Source organism: Acinonyx jubatus, chromosome B3, assembly GCF_027475565.1.
Source record: "Acinonyx jubatus isolate Ajub_Pintada_27869175 chromosome B3, VMU_Ajub_asm_v1.0, whole genome shotgun sequence".
NCBI lineage: Eukaryota > Metazoa > Chordata > Mammalia > Carnivora > Felidae > Acinonyx > Acinonyx jubatus.
In genome coordinates, this window is record NC_069386.1 from 6,325,018 (window position 1) to 6,338,651 (window position 13,634).

Here is a 13,634-nt window from a genome sequence, read left to right on the forward strand (position 1 = left end):
CCTCTAGCAATGTTCCCAGACACCTCCACGTGACTCAGTGGGCTAAGGGAGTGGGGCTCACTGCTGACGAGATGGGAAAGAAAACAAGCCACCCTATTCACAGAGAAGCCTAGACACAAGCTCTCCTTTGTCTCTTCCTCAAGACTCCTGAGCCCCCCAGACAACAGGCAATGAAGGGTTTCTATTTCCGACTTGCTCAGCTTACTGCTTTAAAAATCCTTCAGGCTGGGGCGCCTGGGTGGCTCAGTTGGTTAAGTGGCCGACTTCACCTCAGGTCATGATCTCGCGGTCTGTGAGTTCGAGCCCTGCGTCGGGCTCTATGCTGACAGCTCAGAGCCTGGAGCCTGTTTCAGATTCTGTGTCTCCCTCTCTCTGACCCTTCCCCGTTCATGCTCTGTCTCTCTCTGTCTCAAAAATAAATAAATGTTAAAAAAAAAAAATTTTTTTTTAAATCCTTCAGGCTGATGGTCCCTACATCTAAAAAGCAATGACTTTGCTGTTTTTCCTTTTAAAAATGCCAACAGAGGTACCTGGGTGGCTCAGTTGGTTAAGTGTCTGACTTTGGCTCAGGTCATGATCTCACCGTTTGTGAGTTTGAGCCCCATGGTGGGCTCCATGCTGACAGCTCAGAGTCTTAATTGAAGCCTACTTCAGATTCTGTGTCTCCCTCTCTCTCTGCCCCTTCTTCACTCACACTGTCTCTCTCTCCTTCAAAAAGGAATACAAGCATTAAAAAAAATTTTTCTTTAAACTGCCAATAAAGGGGCAGCTGGGTGGCTCAGTCGGTTGAGGGACCAGACTGACTCCAGCTCGGGTCATGATCTCATGGTTCGTGGGTTTGACTCCCACATCGGGCTCTGTGCTGTTAGCATGGAGCCTGCTTGGGATTCTCTGCACACAACCCCCCCCCCCGGCCCCTCCCCCGCCTGCACATGCATGCTCTCAAAAATAAACAAACGTTAAAAAAATGCCAACAGAGAGAAGAAGCTTTCAGCATTTCCACTACAGAAGTGTAGGAGCCACACCACATGGCCAGATCTGCACCTTCTCAGAGATGGCTGCACTGCTGTTTGGGGACGCCACGTGGGGGTCTACCATCTTTCTTGGATTGTCTACACCTTTCTAAATATTTAATACGGATCACTGCTAGAATCAAAACTAAATCACTCAGTTCCTACCACCTTCCGAATGTTTGCTGAGGACCAAAATATTCCAAGTGCAAGAAAAGAGTTCTCTGTTAACAGATTAAGCATAAGGAGCATTAACTTACACTTAGGGCAGACTATGCCTTGCATTTAAAAAAATTACCTTTCTCCTACCCAAGTACCTGACCTGACCCAAGTACCCGTAAGGCATTTAACACCTACTTGCTAATGGAAGGAGAGAAGGAATAAACACCTCTTTAGTGCCCAGACTGGTTTGATAATTTGTGTGCAATAAGGAATCGGACTGAATTCTCTAGCTGTAGTTTAGATTAAGTCTTAGAAGGCATTCGAAGGGGGCATAATTCTCAATTAGGGGTCACATACCTACATGCCAAAAAATAAGAGCCTCTAAAGGAGATTTAGAATTAATGTCATCAACTGTTTCTTCCTGGCCCATTATGGAGACACCTGCCACCTACTGACCAAACCAGAATCAAACCACGAGTTGCACGGAAATAAGCAAAAAGAGCTCTGTACAGAGGCCTCCACAGCAGTGAGCTGCTGCCCTGGCCTAGTCTTGGGCTGGCTGGGGCAGCACGGTGGGAGTGGCTCTGGTCACCTCTCTGATACTCACATATCTGACAAGTGCTGTGAGGATGGTGTACATTTTGCAAAGGTCCTTTAACAAGATGTCCACACAGCTGCCTGATGGCAGGGCTGTCTGCACCAGCTCGTGGAAAAATGTAAGCAGAGTTCCCAGCTGCATGATGATGGCTTTCTCGATAGGATGATTTGGTAGGGTTGCCTGAGAAGAGGCCTCTTCTAAAGGGAAATGAAATTGACACATTCAGACCCACTGACCTTATTTTCCAGTTTAAGTGAAGGAAATTTAGAAATCAACTAACCACCATCAAACGGGAAGTCCGTAGGGACAACGAGCATGTAATTCATCATGCAGAGTGAATCAGTAGCCACACTACGGTCTACTTTTTCCATCATGCTGGAAATCCGGCTCAAACCAACAAACGAATCAAGCTGCCCTTTTACACAACAGTCAATCTGGATTTTGGTGGACTCTTTTCACTATTCTTGAAATGCCATCCTGAACGAATCTTACCTGATAACATTTCTTGGCTCACTTGTCCCTTAAGCTTGGTGATCAGCCAGTCCACTTCTTCTAGGACTTTCTCAGCCTGACTCAGAACAAGTAACTGTGAAAGCAAAGAATGTCCGGTGTGGCTCACTGGTGGAACACAGCAACCACAGCCACCTGCAGGCAGGGTTACAGGCCTCAGGACACGAGCCACTACAATTTACTCTTCACATGGAATAAAATGGAAGGAACGATAAGACTATTTCCCATGGCTTGGGGATCCACACTTACACAAACAGTAGGAGCAGCTGTTCTCAAATTCACCATCGCAAAGTGATTTGTTTTCTCCATCTCTACATCCTGAGGAGGCAAACACAGGGGAGATACAATGGCAGTAAAGCTGTCCCCCAGTCGCGATCCCCACTCAGGGTGCCATAAGCGAAGGCTCGCTACAGTACCTCGTCTATGTCTCCGAGATGCCCATGGATGTCCTGGGACAAGTCACGCAGCAGGATGACAGGACTCTTATACAAAACATGGAGGCTGAAGAGCAAATTCATCAAGCCCTTACAAAACGAGGCATCCTCTAAGAGTGGGAAGGAGAGAAAATTGATAATTATAACCCAGTCTTTAGGGGATGGCGTGCCTACCCAGAAACGTGGCTTGCCATGTATGATACCGCAGTGCTGCGCACAGCCCATCCAGGGCAGCTCTCCCACCAAGGCACACTTGTCCATGGGCCCAAAGAAGGGAGAGGTTTCCTATCATTAGGCAGTCACTATCGCTGTATAACTAGCACCCGGATCAAGAAACAGAATGTTCCCAGCACCCCAGAAACTCCCCTCCTACCTCACTTGCCCCAGCAAGGAACTGGCTGTCCTGATTTCTACCATCACATCTAGTTTTGTCCGATTTTGAACTTTATGTAAATGGAACCAAGCAGTAAGTACTCTGTAAGTACTCTGGTTTCTTCTGTTCACCATCATGTTTGTGCAATTCCTGCACGTTATGTGTTGGTAGTTTGTGTGCGTGCACACGGCCATTCCTTTATCCACTCCACGCTGACAGACAAGTGGGTTTGTTTCCGCCTATTAAAATAGCACTGCTGTGAGGATCCAGGAGTGGGACTGCTGGACTGTAATCAGATACTGCCCAACAGCTTCCCAAGCGGCTACGTCAAACGCAGACCTCCACCAGCGGCGGATGAGAGGGCTGACTGTGCCGCATTCTTACCAGTACTCGGTACTGTGGATCCATCTCAGTCTGGTTACTCTGGTGACTGTGTAATAAGTACCTTTCCTTTTTAAAACGCAGTATCTTTGGTAAAGATGATTTTATATAAAGCTTAAAAGGAACAAGAAAGGAAACTTACCCTGGCTGTTTTCCTTGCAAATCTTGGATGTCCAGGATAACATCTGCACAAACTAGAGATTATTCAGATATTAAAGAAACATGCCAACAGACAAAACAGACCTAGGTGCTGTCAGACTGGAGGAGTCTAGACCTTTCCAAATCTCATCAGCTGCCAAAACATGTGCCTGGATCTAAAGTGATAATCTACTAAGAACAGCATAAAAATGTCTAAAATTATAAGAATTAGTGATTCTTCTCCCATAATATAATAAACATATGACTTAATCCTCAGTCTGTACTCTCATTAAGGACCAAAGGTCCTGAGGTCTGGACTCTTACACCCCTGAGCTTCCTCTACCCCTACCACCATGGTCGAGGACTAATGCACCCTTTTTCCCCCTTCCCAAATGCCTCATTCTTTCCACACTTGAGACATCTTTAAGAATATCAGTCTAATGGAGAGATGCAGGAGAATAAGATCCTGGCCATAAAGACAGCAGAATTAGCTTCTGGGAGCCAAGAGGCCAAAGGAGGTCAGAAGGCAGTAGGGGAAAGAAAGGAAGAAGAGGCAAACAACCAGATGCAGTTTTCTTAGATAAGCAGAGGAGGCTTAAGGTCTTGGGATAGCAGGGTCCTGAGATGCCACACACAAACTCAAGCTTGCCTGCTGCTCTGGCAGTTCCCTGAATAGGTTTTCAGCCACAAAGGCACTGGCATTCGGTATACTGAAGTGCAAAATGACCAGGAAAAACTCAAAACTCAAATTTTGATCTGTGGAGGTAAAAAATAAATTGATGCTAATTCTGAAAGATCTCTGTCAACGGGTATAAAAAGGTCTCCAGAACACTGCGGGAAATGTAATAAGCTGGATGCAGAACAAGCTTTTGTGTGAAGACAGACAGGGCTGAGAATAAAAATCTACATTCATATTTGCTTCCACAGGAATAAAGCAACTCTTGAAGGATACTTCAGAAACTAAAAAACATTACTTATTTGGGGAAAAGAACAGAACAGGTGGAGGAGGACAGGAGGGAGACCGTTCATTGGGTCTTCTTATAATTTCCAGTTTTCAAATCATAGGACTTTATTACCCACTCAAATTTAAAAATATTTAGAGATTATCTGAAATGATGGGGGTGGGTGGGTGATGATTTTTGAATTAAAGCATTTTTCTGTACACATGGGCCTTTCCAAATCCAATTATTTCCTGCAAATGTCCCCCCTGCCCCACTCCCTGACACTTTCTCTCCTGGTGCTCTGTTCGCTGCAGCAGCATCAGACAGTGAAGGGGGTGAGTGGCCTGGCAGCAGGACGACGTGAGGAGCTAGAAAGAGGGACTTGGTACCAGCTAGGAGCTGGACTCGGTACCAGCCAACCTTGCTGAAAAGTCAACTGCACAATTGAGCCACCTTCATAATTAGTATGCTTTTATCTTAGAAAAGAGGGAACACCAAGAGCAAGTAAAAACAAGCGAAAAATGTTGAAGTCACCAAAGATAAACAAGGTTTTTTGTTTTTTTTTTCTATAGTGCTTACTGCTGACAAGGGTCAAGGGCAATGGCCAAAAAAGAAAGCAGTATGTTCTTGCCCTATATGGCTGCATTATAATTATGTTATGGAAGACACAGTATGTAGGAAAGGGAACATTTTCCAGATCTTATACTGACTCAGGAGCATAATTAAATATATTATCTTATATTATTTAAAAATAAGATTTAAAGAGGACATTTAGAGGTTCCTGGATGGCTCAGTCAGTTAAGTGTCCGACTATTGATTTTGGCTCAGGTCATGATCTCATGGTCATGGGACTGAGCCTGAGGTTGGGCTCCATGCTGAGCGTGGAGCCTGCTTGGCCTCTCTCCCTCTCTCTCTGCCCCTTCCCCTCTCACAAGTGCTCTTTTAAAATAATTAATTAAAAAAAGAGGACATGTAGATATATACAATACAGTTGATCGTCGAACAGTGCAGGGGTTAGGGACACTGACCCCCTGCATAGTCAAAAATCCACGTAGAGCTTCTGACTTCCCAGAAATGTAACTATGAATAGCCGACTGTTGACCAGAAACCTATGTTACATCAACGGTCTATTATCGTTTATTTTGTACATTATATGTATTATACACTATACTTTTACAATAAAGCTAGAGCAAAGAAAAGCTTATTAAGGAGATCACCAGGAGAAAATGATACATTTATAGTACTGGACTGCACTTATGAACTGTACTTTGAATCCACATAGTTCAAACCTGTGCTATTCAAGGGTCAACTGTACTCCCTGCCTCTGAGGGATGCATGCTGGGTGGGACTAAGCAGCACCTCTCTCTACCTGAGGGGAGGATGGCTCCAGCAGCTTGGACAAGTTGGAGAGAACAGTGACCAGCAGGAGGGCTTCTTTGCCATTAAAGTCTTCCTCTTGGCTGCTAAGTAAATTCAACAAGGACCTCTGGGAAAGGAAAGCACATGTGGAAAAATCAGCAGATATATTCCTATCATGGAGAAGAGCCCTCTAGCCAGAGATTCCTAAGGCTGGGGAAGAAAGGATTCAATGCTACCAAAATTCCAAGAGGACAAAATCTGAAAATAGGCCTGGATCAAACAGGTAGTTTTCTGCCCCATTACGGACCACAAATCTGAGGGTTCCCCTGAAAACTATGAACTCCTTCTCCTCTAACACCCTGCCCAGGAATGAACAGTGCACCCAACTTTGGGTGGTTCATAACTTCCAGAGGCCCATCCACCGACCTCACATTTAGACCATGGCCCAAGCCCAGCATTCCACACACCTTCTTCCTTGTTTCCTCTGCCCTGTTCCTCTCTCACCACCCGAAATACTCTCCGTTTTGTCTTGTTTCCTCGCTCAGTGTAAACTCCCCAAGGAATTTTGTTTCTTTTGTTTTCCTGCTATATTCCCAGCACCTGAAACAGTCCCTGGCACAGAGTAGGAACTTTAATACTGTGGTTAGAAATTAAGGCTTCAAAGGATGCCTTGGTGGCTCAGCTGGTTAAGCGCCAGACTTTGGCTCAGGTCATGATCTTGCGGTTCATGGGTTCGAGCCCCGCGTCAGGCTCTGTGCTGACAGCTGAGCCTGGAGCCTGCTTCAGATTCTGTCTCTCTCTCTCTCTGTCCCTCCCCCACTCATGCTCTGTCTCTCTCTCTCCCCCAAAAATAAAATTAAAAAAAAACATACAACTAAGGCTTCAATGTGTGACAAAATCAACCTATACATGGACACGAATCAAAGATGTAACTTCTCTACCTTAATAGTCAATCTCTTCATGTCAATTCTAACAGTGATTCTTGGAGGCAACAAATGCTATAGGCTGGGGTGGCTTCACACCTGTCCTCCCCAGAATCCTCTTAAATGCATGACCTTCCACTGAGTAGAGCTATGTCCTGTTGCCTGGATGGTGACCCAGAAGAAATCGTGCCCTCCTTGCTCACTGCCCGCTCCACCCACAGGTGGCCCAGCTAACAGTCCCCCTGCAGGAGCCCCCCTGCAGGAGCCCTCAGGCAAGCAGGGCAACCTGCCAAGGCTTCTCACCTGAAACTGCCGGATCTGGAACGCTGCTCTGTGAGTGACACTGCCTTCCACCTCCTCTCCCTCCTCACCTGTGGCATCTAGGAAAGGAAAAGATCGCTATCTTCTCTGAAATGGACTTACTATTACACTTTTTTGGCCTTTTGATATGAAGTTAAATTTTTAGAAAGCCAAAAAAAAAAAAAAAAAAAGTCTAGGGGCAGATTTAAATATATTCCTAACATTCTGCCATTTGTTAATACTATCTTTCAATTTCCAGTCACTATTTGTGGTTACGTGTTAAAATCCAGTAAACGCCAATTCTGAATCCACTAGATGTCACTCCTTAGCCACATTAGGGCTGCTCTCAGGTGTCCTCTGGTAGGTTAACAAATAGAATCACAAGAGGTTTGGTTAAGAAAGAGAAACCTAGATCAAGCCAATTTATCAAAATTGAAATGCCCACCGAGAGCCCTGAGAAAGTGCTGGATCTTGGGCTGAAAGAACTGCTGCACGGCACTGAAGATCTTCTGTAAGCCCTCCAAGCACAGCAGGGAGATGCTCTTGCCTTTCTCTTTCTTTCCCGAATCTTCCACTGAGGTAGGAATGGAAGTGTATCTCCAAATTAAGACCCTGAAAATAGGAAAAGTGATTAGTGTCAGGTTCACCAAGGTAAATTTATATGCTGTAAAATTCACATCCTATACATGTACAGTTCAATGCATTTTAACAAACTTCTATTGGTGTGCATCTATCCCCACAATCAAGACGTTTTCATCATCCCAAAAGTTCCCCTAGGCTCCTCTGTAAGCCAGTTCTCTCCTCCTGATTTTCCAAGCACTCACTGATCTGATTCCTTATCCCTATGGTTTCACTATTTACAAAATAACATACAAAAATGGTAGCACTCATATGTAGCTGAGTCTAGCTCTCTTAAATTTTTTAAAAAATGTTTTTATTTATTTTTGAGACAGAGAGAGACAGAGCATGAGTGGGTTAGGGGCAGAGAGAAAGGGAGACACAGAATCAGAAGCAGGCTCCAGGCTCTGAGCTGTCAGCACAGAGCCTGATGCGAGGCTCGAACTCATGGACTGTGAGATCATGACCTGAGCTGAAGTTGGACGCTCAACCGACTGAGCCACCCAGGCACCCCTTGAGTCTAGCTCTCTTAATGTAACATATACTTCCCTCGATTCACCTATGTTGCTGTATAGTTTGGAATTTGGAGTTTTTTATGTAGACGATTATAATGTCCTTGTACACACAGTTATTTCTTCCTTCCCAATCTGGATGCCTTTTCTTTCTTTTTCCTGCCTTACTGCACTGGCTAGATGCTGAACAGCAGCAGTGAGAGCACCGGGCAGGGGACATTCAGTCCTTAATCATTAAGTATGGTATTGACTGTAGGTATTGTGGATTCCCTTTATCAGATTACTAAAGTTCTCTTTTATTCCTAGTTTGCTGAGAGATTTTATCACAAATTTGTTTAATTTTCTGCATGTGTTGAGATGACTATACAGTGTTTTCCTTTAGTCTGTTGATATGAACTGTATTGACTGATACACAATTTTTTTTAATAAAGTTTATTCATTTATTTTGAGAGAGCAGGTACAAGTCGGGGAGGGAAAGAGGGAAAGAGAATCCCAAGCAGGCTCTGTTATCAGGGCACAGTGTTTGGGGCTCAAACCCACAAACTGTGAGATCATGACCTGAGCTAAAATCAAGAGCCAGATATTTATCCTACTGAACCATCCAGGCGCCCCCTGATTTACACATTTTGAGCCAACTTTGCATTCCTGAGAAAAATTCCACTTAATTACATCATGTTCGTTACAAATTGTTAGGTTTAACTTGCTGATATTTTTTACATCTACATTCAAATGGGAAATTGGTCAGTAATTTTCTTACCATGTCTGAGTTTGGCATTAGGTAATGCTGGCCTCATAAAATGAATCAGGACATATTTATTCTCTCCTATTTTCTGGAAGAGTTTGCATAAATTGTTATTATTTCTCTCTTAAATGTTTGGTAGAATTCACCAGTAAGGACATCTAGTTACGGAGTTCTCTTTGAGGGAAAATTTTGAACCACAAATTCAGTTTCTTTTTCTTTTAAAGATTTTATTTTTAAATTACCTCCATCCTTAACATGGGGGCTCAAACTCACAACCCCAAGATCAAGACTCCCATGCTCTTCTAAGCCAGTCAGATACCCCTCAATTTCTTTTTTTGGATAAAGTTTATTTGAGAGAGAGAGAGAGAGAGAGAGAGAGAGAGAGAAAGAAAGGGAGGCAGAGAGGGAGAGAGAAAGAGAATATTCCAGGCATGCTCCACGCTGTCAGCTTGAACTCCCCAACCATGAACGAGATCATGATGTGAGCCAAAATCAAGAGTCAGACGCTTTATCAACTGAGCCACCCAGGTGCCCCCTCAATTTCTTTCACAGTCACAGGATTATTCAAGTTATCTATTTCTTCCTGATTTCAAAAGATTTGTCCATTTCATTTATGTAATCCAGTTTACTGGCATAAAGTTGTTAGCCTTCTACCATTATCAATGTTTACTGTCTGTAGAGTCAGCAGTGATCATCTCCTGTTCCTCATATCTGATATTTGTGATTTGGGTCTTCTCTGTTTTCCTCACCAGTCTGGCTAAGATTTATTGCATTTACTGACCTCAAAGATCCAGCTTCAGGCTTCATCCCTTCTCTATGATTTGTTCCTGTTTTCAATGGTTCTACTTTGTCTTTATTACTTCCTTCTTACTTCCACTTTAATCTGTTTTTCTTTTTTTATTTTCTTAACATGGGAGCTTAGAGATGTGCTATTTTTTTCCTAACGTAACCACTGACGGTTACAAATTTCTACCTAAAACCGCATTAGCTGGATCATACAAATTATGAAATGTAGTGTGTTCATTTTCATTCTGTTCAAGACATTTTCTGATTTTTTACTTCCTCCTCCTTGAGTATGGATTATTCAGAAATGCATTTCATTTCTGAATATACAAGGATAATCCAGCCATTTAAAAAACATATTAAAAAAATTAAAAATATTTGTTACCACTTCCTTGTTTAATTCTACTGTGCTCAGAGAACATACAGAGTTCTATTTTAAAAATTTGTTCAGTTTATTTTATGGCCCAAAATATGGTCCATTTGATAAATATACCATGTGCACATGAAAAGAATGTACATTTTGAAACTGTTAAGTATTATATAAATACCCATTAAGTCAAGCTGGATGATCATGTGGCTTAAGTCTTCTATGTCCTTCCTGATTTTCTAAATACCAATTCTCTAATGATTTCTAAGAGGGGATGAATTACTTATTTCTCCTTCAGTTCTATTGGTTTTTGCTTAAAGAATTTTAGTGTTTTGTTGTTAGCTACATGTACATTAAAGCTGTAATGCCTACTTGATAGAACTACTTAGTCATTACAACATCCCTCTTTATTCCTAGTATTAGAAGAACATTTTCTATGTAACTAACATTCCACATTAAAGCAAGACTAGGAAAAAATACTTAGTGACTGCACTTTCACTCTTAGGCTGCATCCAACTTCAAACCGCCTTCATCCCCACCCCGTTTCCTCTCTTGGAGATTCCACAGCAAATAGAACAGGTTTCTGAGGGTGAGAGTGACTTACCGAGTTATATCACAGAGGTTCTGAAAGATCTTTTCTGGGTTTTGGCCATCGGGGCCACTCACATGCCCTGTTTCCTTTAGCTGCTGTACCTTCTGCAGAGCCACACTCACTGCGTAGCGCATAAACTCATTGTTGGACCTTAGAACCGACAGGCTCTCTTCGTGGCTTTGGGCACTGTCCCTAGAAAGAGAGAGAGAGAGAGAGAGAGAGAAAGAGAGAGAGAGAGAGAGAAACAGATTTCCCTACTGCTATTGGGATCTGGAATTAGGTTTTCTGGGACTATTCAGAAAAGCAGGACCTAGCAAGTTCTTACTTACAGACCCCAGGTACCCCAGGCCACAGTCACTGCCACAGCACCTTTTACAACCTTCATTCTCAGTGTTACCACATTTTCTCTCCTCCCTCCCCCAATCGCTTCACTTTGATAAAATTAAAATGTCAGTCTTAGTTTCCTTTGTTGTCGTTCTTTGTTTTTTCAATTCAGGTTCTTCTTTTTTCCCTTTTTATCTGTTATACTATTCAAGGTACTTCAGCAGATTTCCCTACAATACCTTACTGCAACCTATCCCTATCTTTTTGTTAAGTAGTCCATTGTTTCTGAGTTTTCCTTAAATAATTCAAGGTATTCTTTCAAGTGTCTACCTAGATTATCCAGCTTTCATTTCAAGAAACTTACGAAAAGCTCCTTACTTCTTACTGTACATACAGTAAGAACTGTGAATCCAAACTAGATAATACTAGTGAATCTAGGTAACTGTTACTATCTTCACTACACAGACATCTTTAAGCACTCTATTACCACCTTACCTGAAAAGAGCAGTGAGAAGATCAGACACAAATTTCATGGACAAAAAACTATCATTCGTTTTGTTGGCCACTTTAGTTTTGCCTTTACCAGCCTTTTCGTTAAGGATGTCAGAGAGTTTCTTGTAACACATAAATAAGTTCAGAACCTCCTCAAACTTATTCTTACTGCATAAAAGGAAAAAGAGACCACTAAGGATAAGCATCAGAGTATTGTAGTTTACTTTCACACCCAATAATAAGGAAACCCCAATGTTTCTTTAGGTGTTCTAGATGTTCTATTTTAGACACATAAATGAATGAACTTGCATTAACTCCCAGATCACTCTAATCCAGCTGTGTTTTTTTCTCTCTTATTTATGCCAGTCAATGCAGAGCATGAAAGTCCAGTACTACCAAACCATCAAAATTGCTCTACTGAAATTAGAACTTGAGTTCAGGGTCTGGAAATTTTGGCTAAATGGAAGCCTGCTAGAGGGACAACAATCCCCAGCCCCTGTGGCATATGTTTTGGTTCTCTGTCTCAGGCTAGATGTTCACAAAAGACAGTGTCATGGCCTTTGGTCTGTTAGTACCTACCATGCTGCTAGAGTTAAAAAAAAAACAAACAAAACAAAACCATAAAATGGAGTCTTCATCAAACTGCAAGGAGAGTTATATGTGGCAGTACCTTACCTAAAATTACTTATGGAGAAGTTATATTCTATTAGAACCTCACAAACTCCCATCACAAGAGAAGCACAGATATTATTTTTGATGCCAACACAAGTGCTCTGAGAAAAATCTGCTGATTTATCCTAAAAGACAAAAGATAAAAATTAATAAGCTATCAAGGCACCTGACTGGCTCAGTCAGTGGAGCATGCAACCCTTGATCTCAGGGTTGGGAGTTTGAGCCCTATGCTTGGTGTAGAGATTACTTAAAAATAAAATCTTAAAAAACAGGGATGCCTGGGTGGCTCAGTCGGTAAAGCGTCCAACTCCGGCTCAGGTCATGATCTCACGATTTGTGAGTTCAAACCCTGCGTCGGGCTCTGTGCTGACAGCTCAAAGCCTGGAGCCTGCTTCGGGTTCTGTGTCTCCCCCTCCCTCTGCCCCTCCCATGCTCATGCTCTGAATAATAAATAAATGCTAAAAAAATTTTTTTTTAATAAATAAATAAAATTTTAAAGAAAAGTCAATAAGCGGGGTGCCTGGGTGGCTCAGTTGGTTAACGTCCAACTCTTGATTTCAGCTCAGGTCATGATCTCATAGTTTGTGGGATTGAGCCCTGAGTCAGGCTGTGCGTGGAGCCTGCTTGGGATTCTCTCTCCCTCTGCTTCTCCCCTGCTTGCATGCACTCTCTCAAACTTAAAAAAATTAATAAGCTATTAAAACAGCCTCCATCGTTCAATAGAGCTGAGACTTAGCAATTACCAGTTCAAAGTCCTCTAGCTCACTCTTAATCATTCTGCTAGTAATAGATTCCAATAGGTCCTCCAGGTCTTGATAGACCCCCTCCTCCTCCTCCTCCTCTTTTTCCTGCTGTGGGGGCATCACTTTGCTCTTACACCAGGCCAAACAGTGTTGGACACAACATAACAGATAATCCTGTAGGAAGAAAACAGTAAACATTCTTGAGTGTTTAACTGAAGGAGGCTGTTGATAATCAACATATAATTCTAACCTATAAGGCTAAAGTAAGTTATTTTAGCCTATAAGACTAAAGTAAGTTATGAATAACTTACTTAAGTCAACCTGAATTAAAACTGGAAAAAGTTAACTGAACAAAGGTATTCTTGCATTCTTTCCTGACTTTTTGCCAAAACTGGCTTTGCAAGTAGTGGGCACCTCAGAATGCAATATCAGAATGTGCTATTTCTGATCTAGTGGAAACACCATGAAGCCTGGTTGTGAAGTTAAATCCTCTCTGGCTACTGAGTCCCAGAGGCTGTTCTGAAGACAGGAAAGGAATCGTTGGGAGACCAACCGAGCATCTCCACCTCATGGCACAAAAGGCCCATTTATGGAGGCAGGATCTGACAAATGAAAGACCACCTCCTTCCCCATCATGGGCTCTAAGTTGCTTGGCGTGGT

The 13,634-nt window shown here is 42.6% G+C and overlaps 1 protein-coding gene across 5 annotated transcripts in view; it reads right to left on the reverse strand.

Annotated features, from left to right (window-relative positions):
• Positions 1-13,634, reverse strand: part of FANCI (FA complementation group I) — a 102,062-nt gene that overhangs the window by 7,235 nt on the left and 81,193 nt on the right. For all 5 annotated transcript variants that reach the window (XM_053223568.1, XM_053223567.1, XM_053223566.1 and 2 more), the window contains exons 21-32: positions 12,975-13,148; positions 12,235-12,356; positions 11,563-11,727; positions 10,756-10,935; positions 7,575-7,741; positions 7,133-7,209; positions 5,917-6,033; positions 3,611-3,662; positions 2,697-2,824; positions 2,530-2,598; positions 2,263-2,356; positions 1,780-1,967 (exon numbers count right to left, since the gene is read on the reverse strand). In XM_053223568.1, the coding sequence (XP_053079543.1) occupies positions 1,780-1,967; positions 2,263-2,356; positions 2,530-2,598; positions 2,697-2,824; positions 3,611-3,662; positions 5,917-6,033; positions 7,133-7,209; positions 7,575-7,741; positions 10,756-10,935; positions 11,563-11,727; positions 12,235-12,356; positions 12,975-13,148 (1,533 nt within the window). The remainder of the gene's footprint in view (positions 1-1,779; positions 1,968-2,262; positions 2,357-2,529; positions 2,599-2,696; positions 2,825-3,610; positions 3,663-5,916; positions 6,034-7,132; positions 7,210-7,574; positions 7,742-10,755; positions 10,936-11,562; positions 11,728-12,234; positions 12,357-12,974; positions 13,149-13,634) is intronic.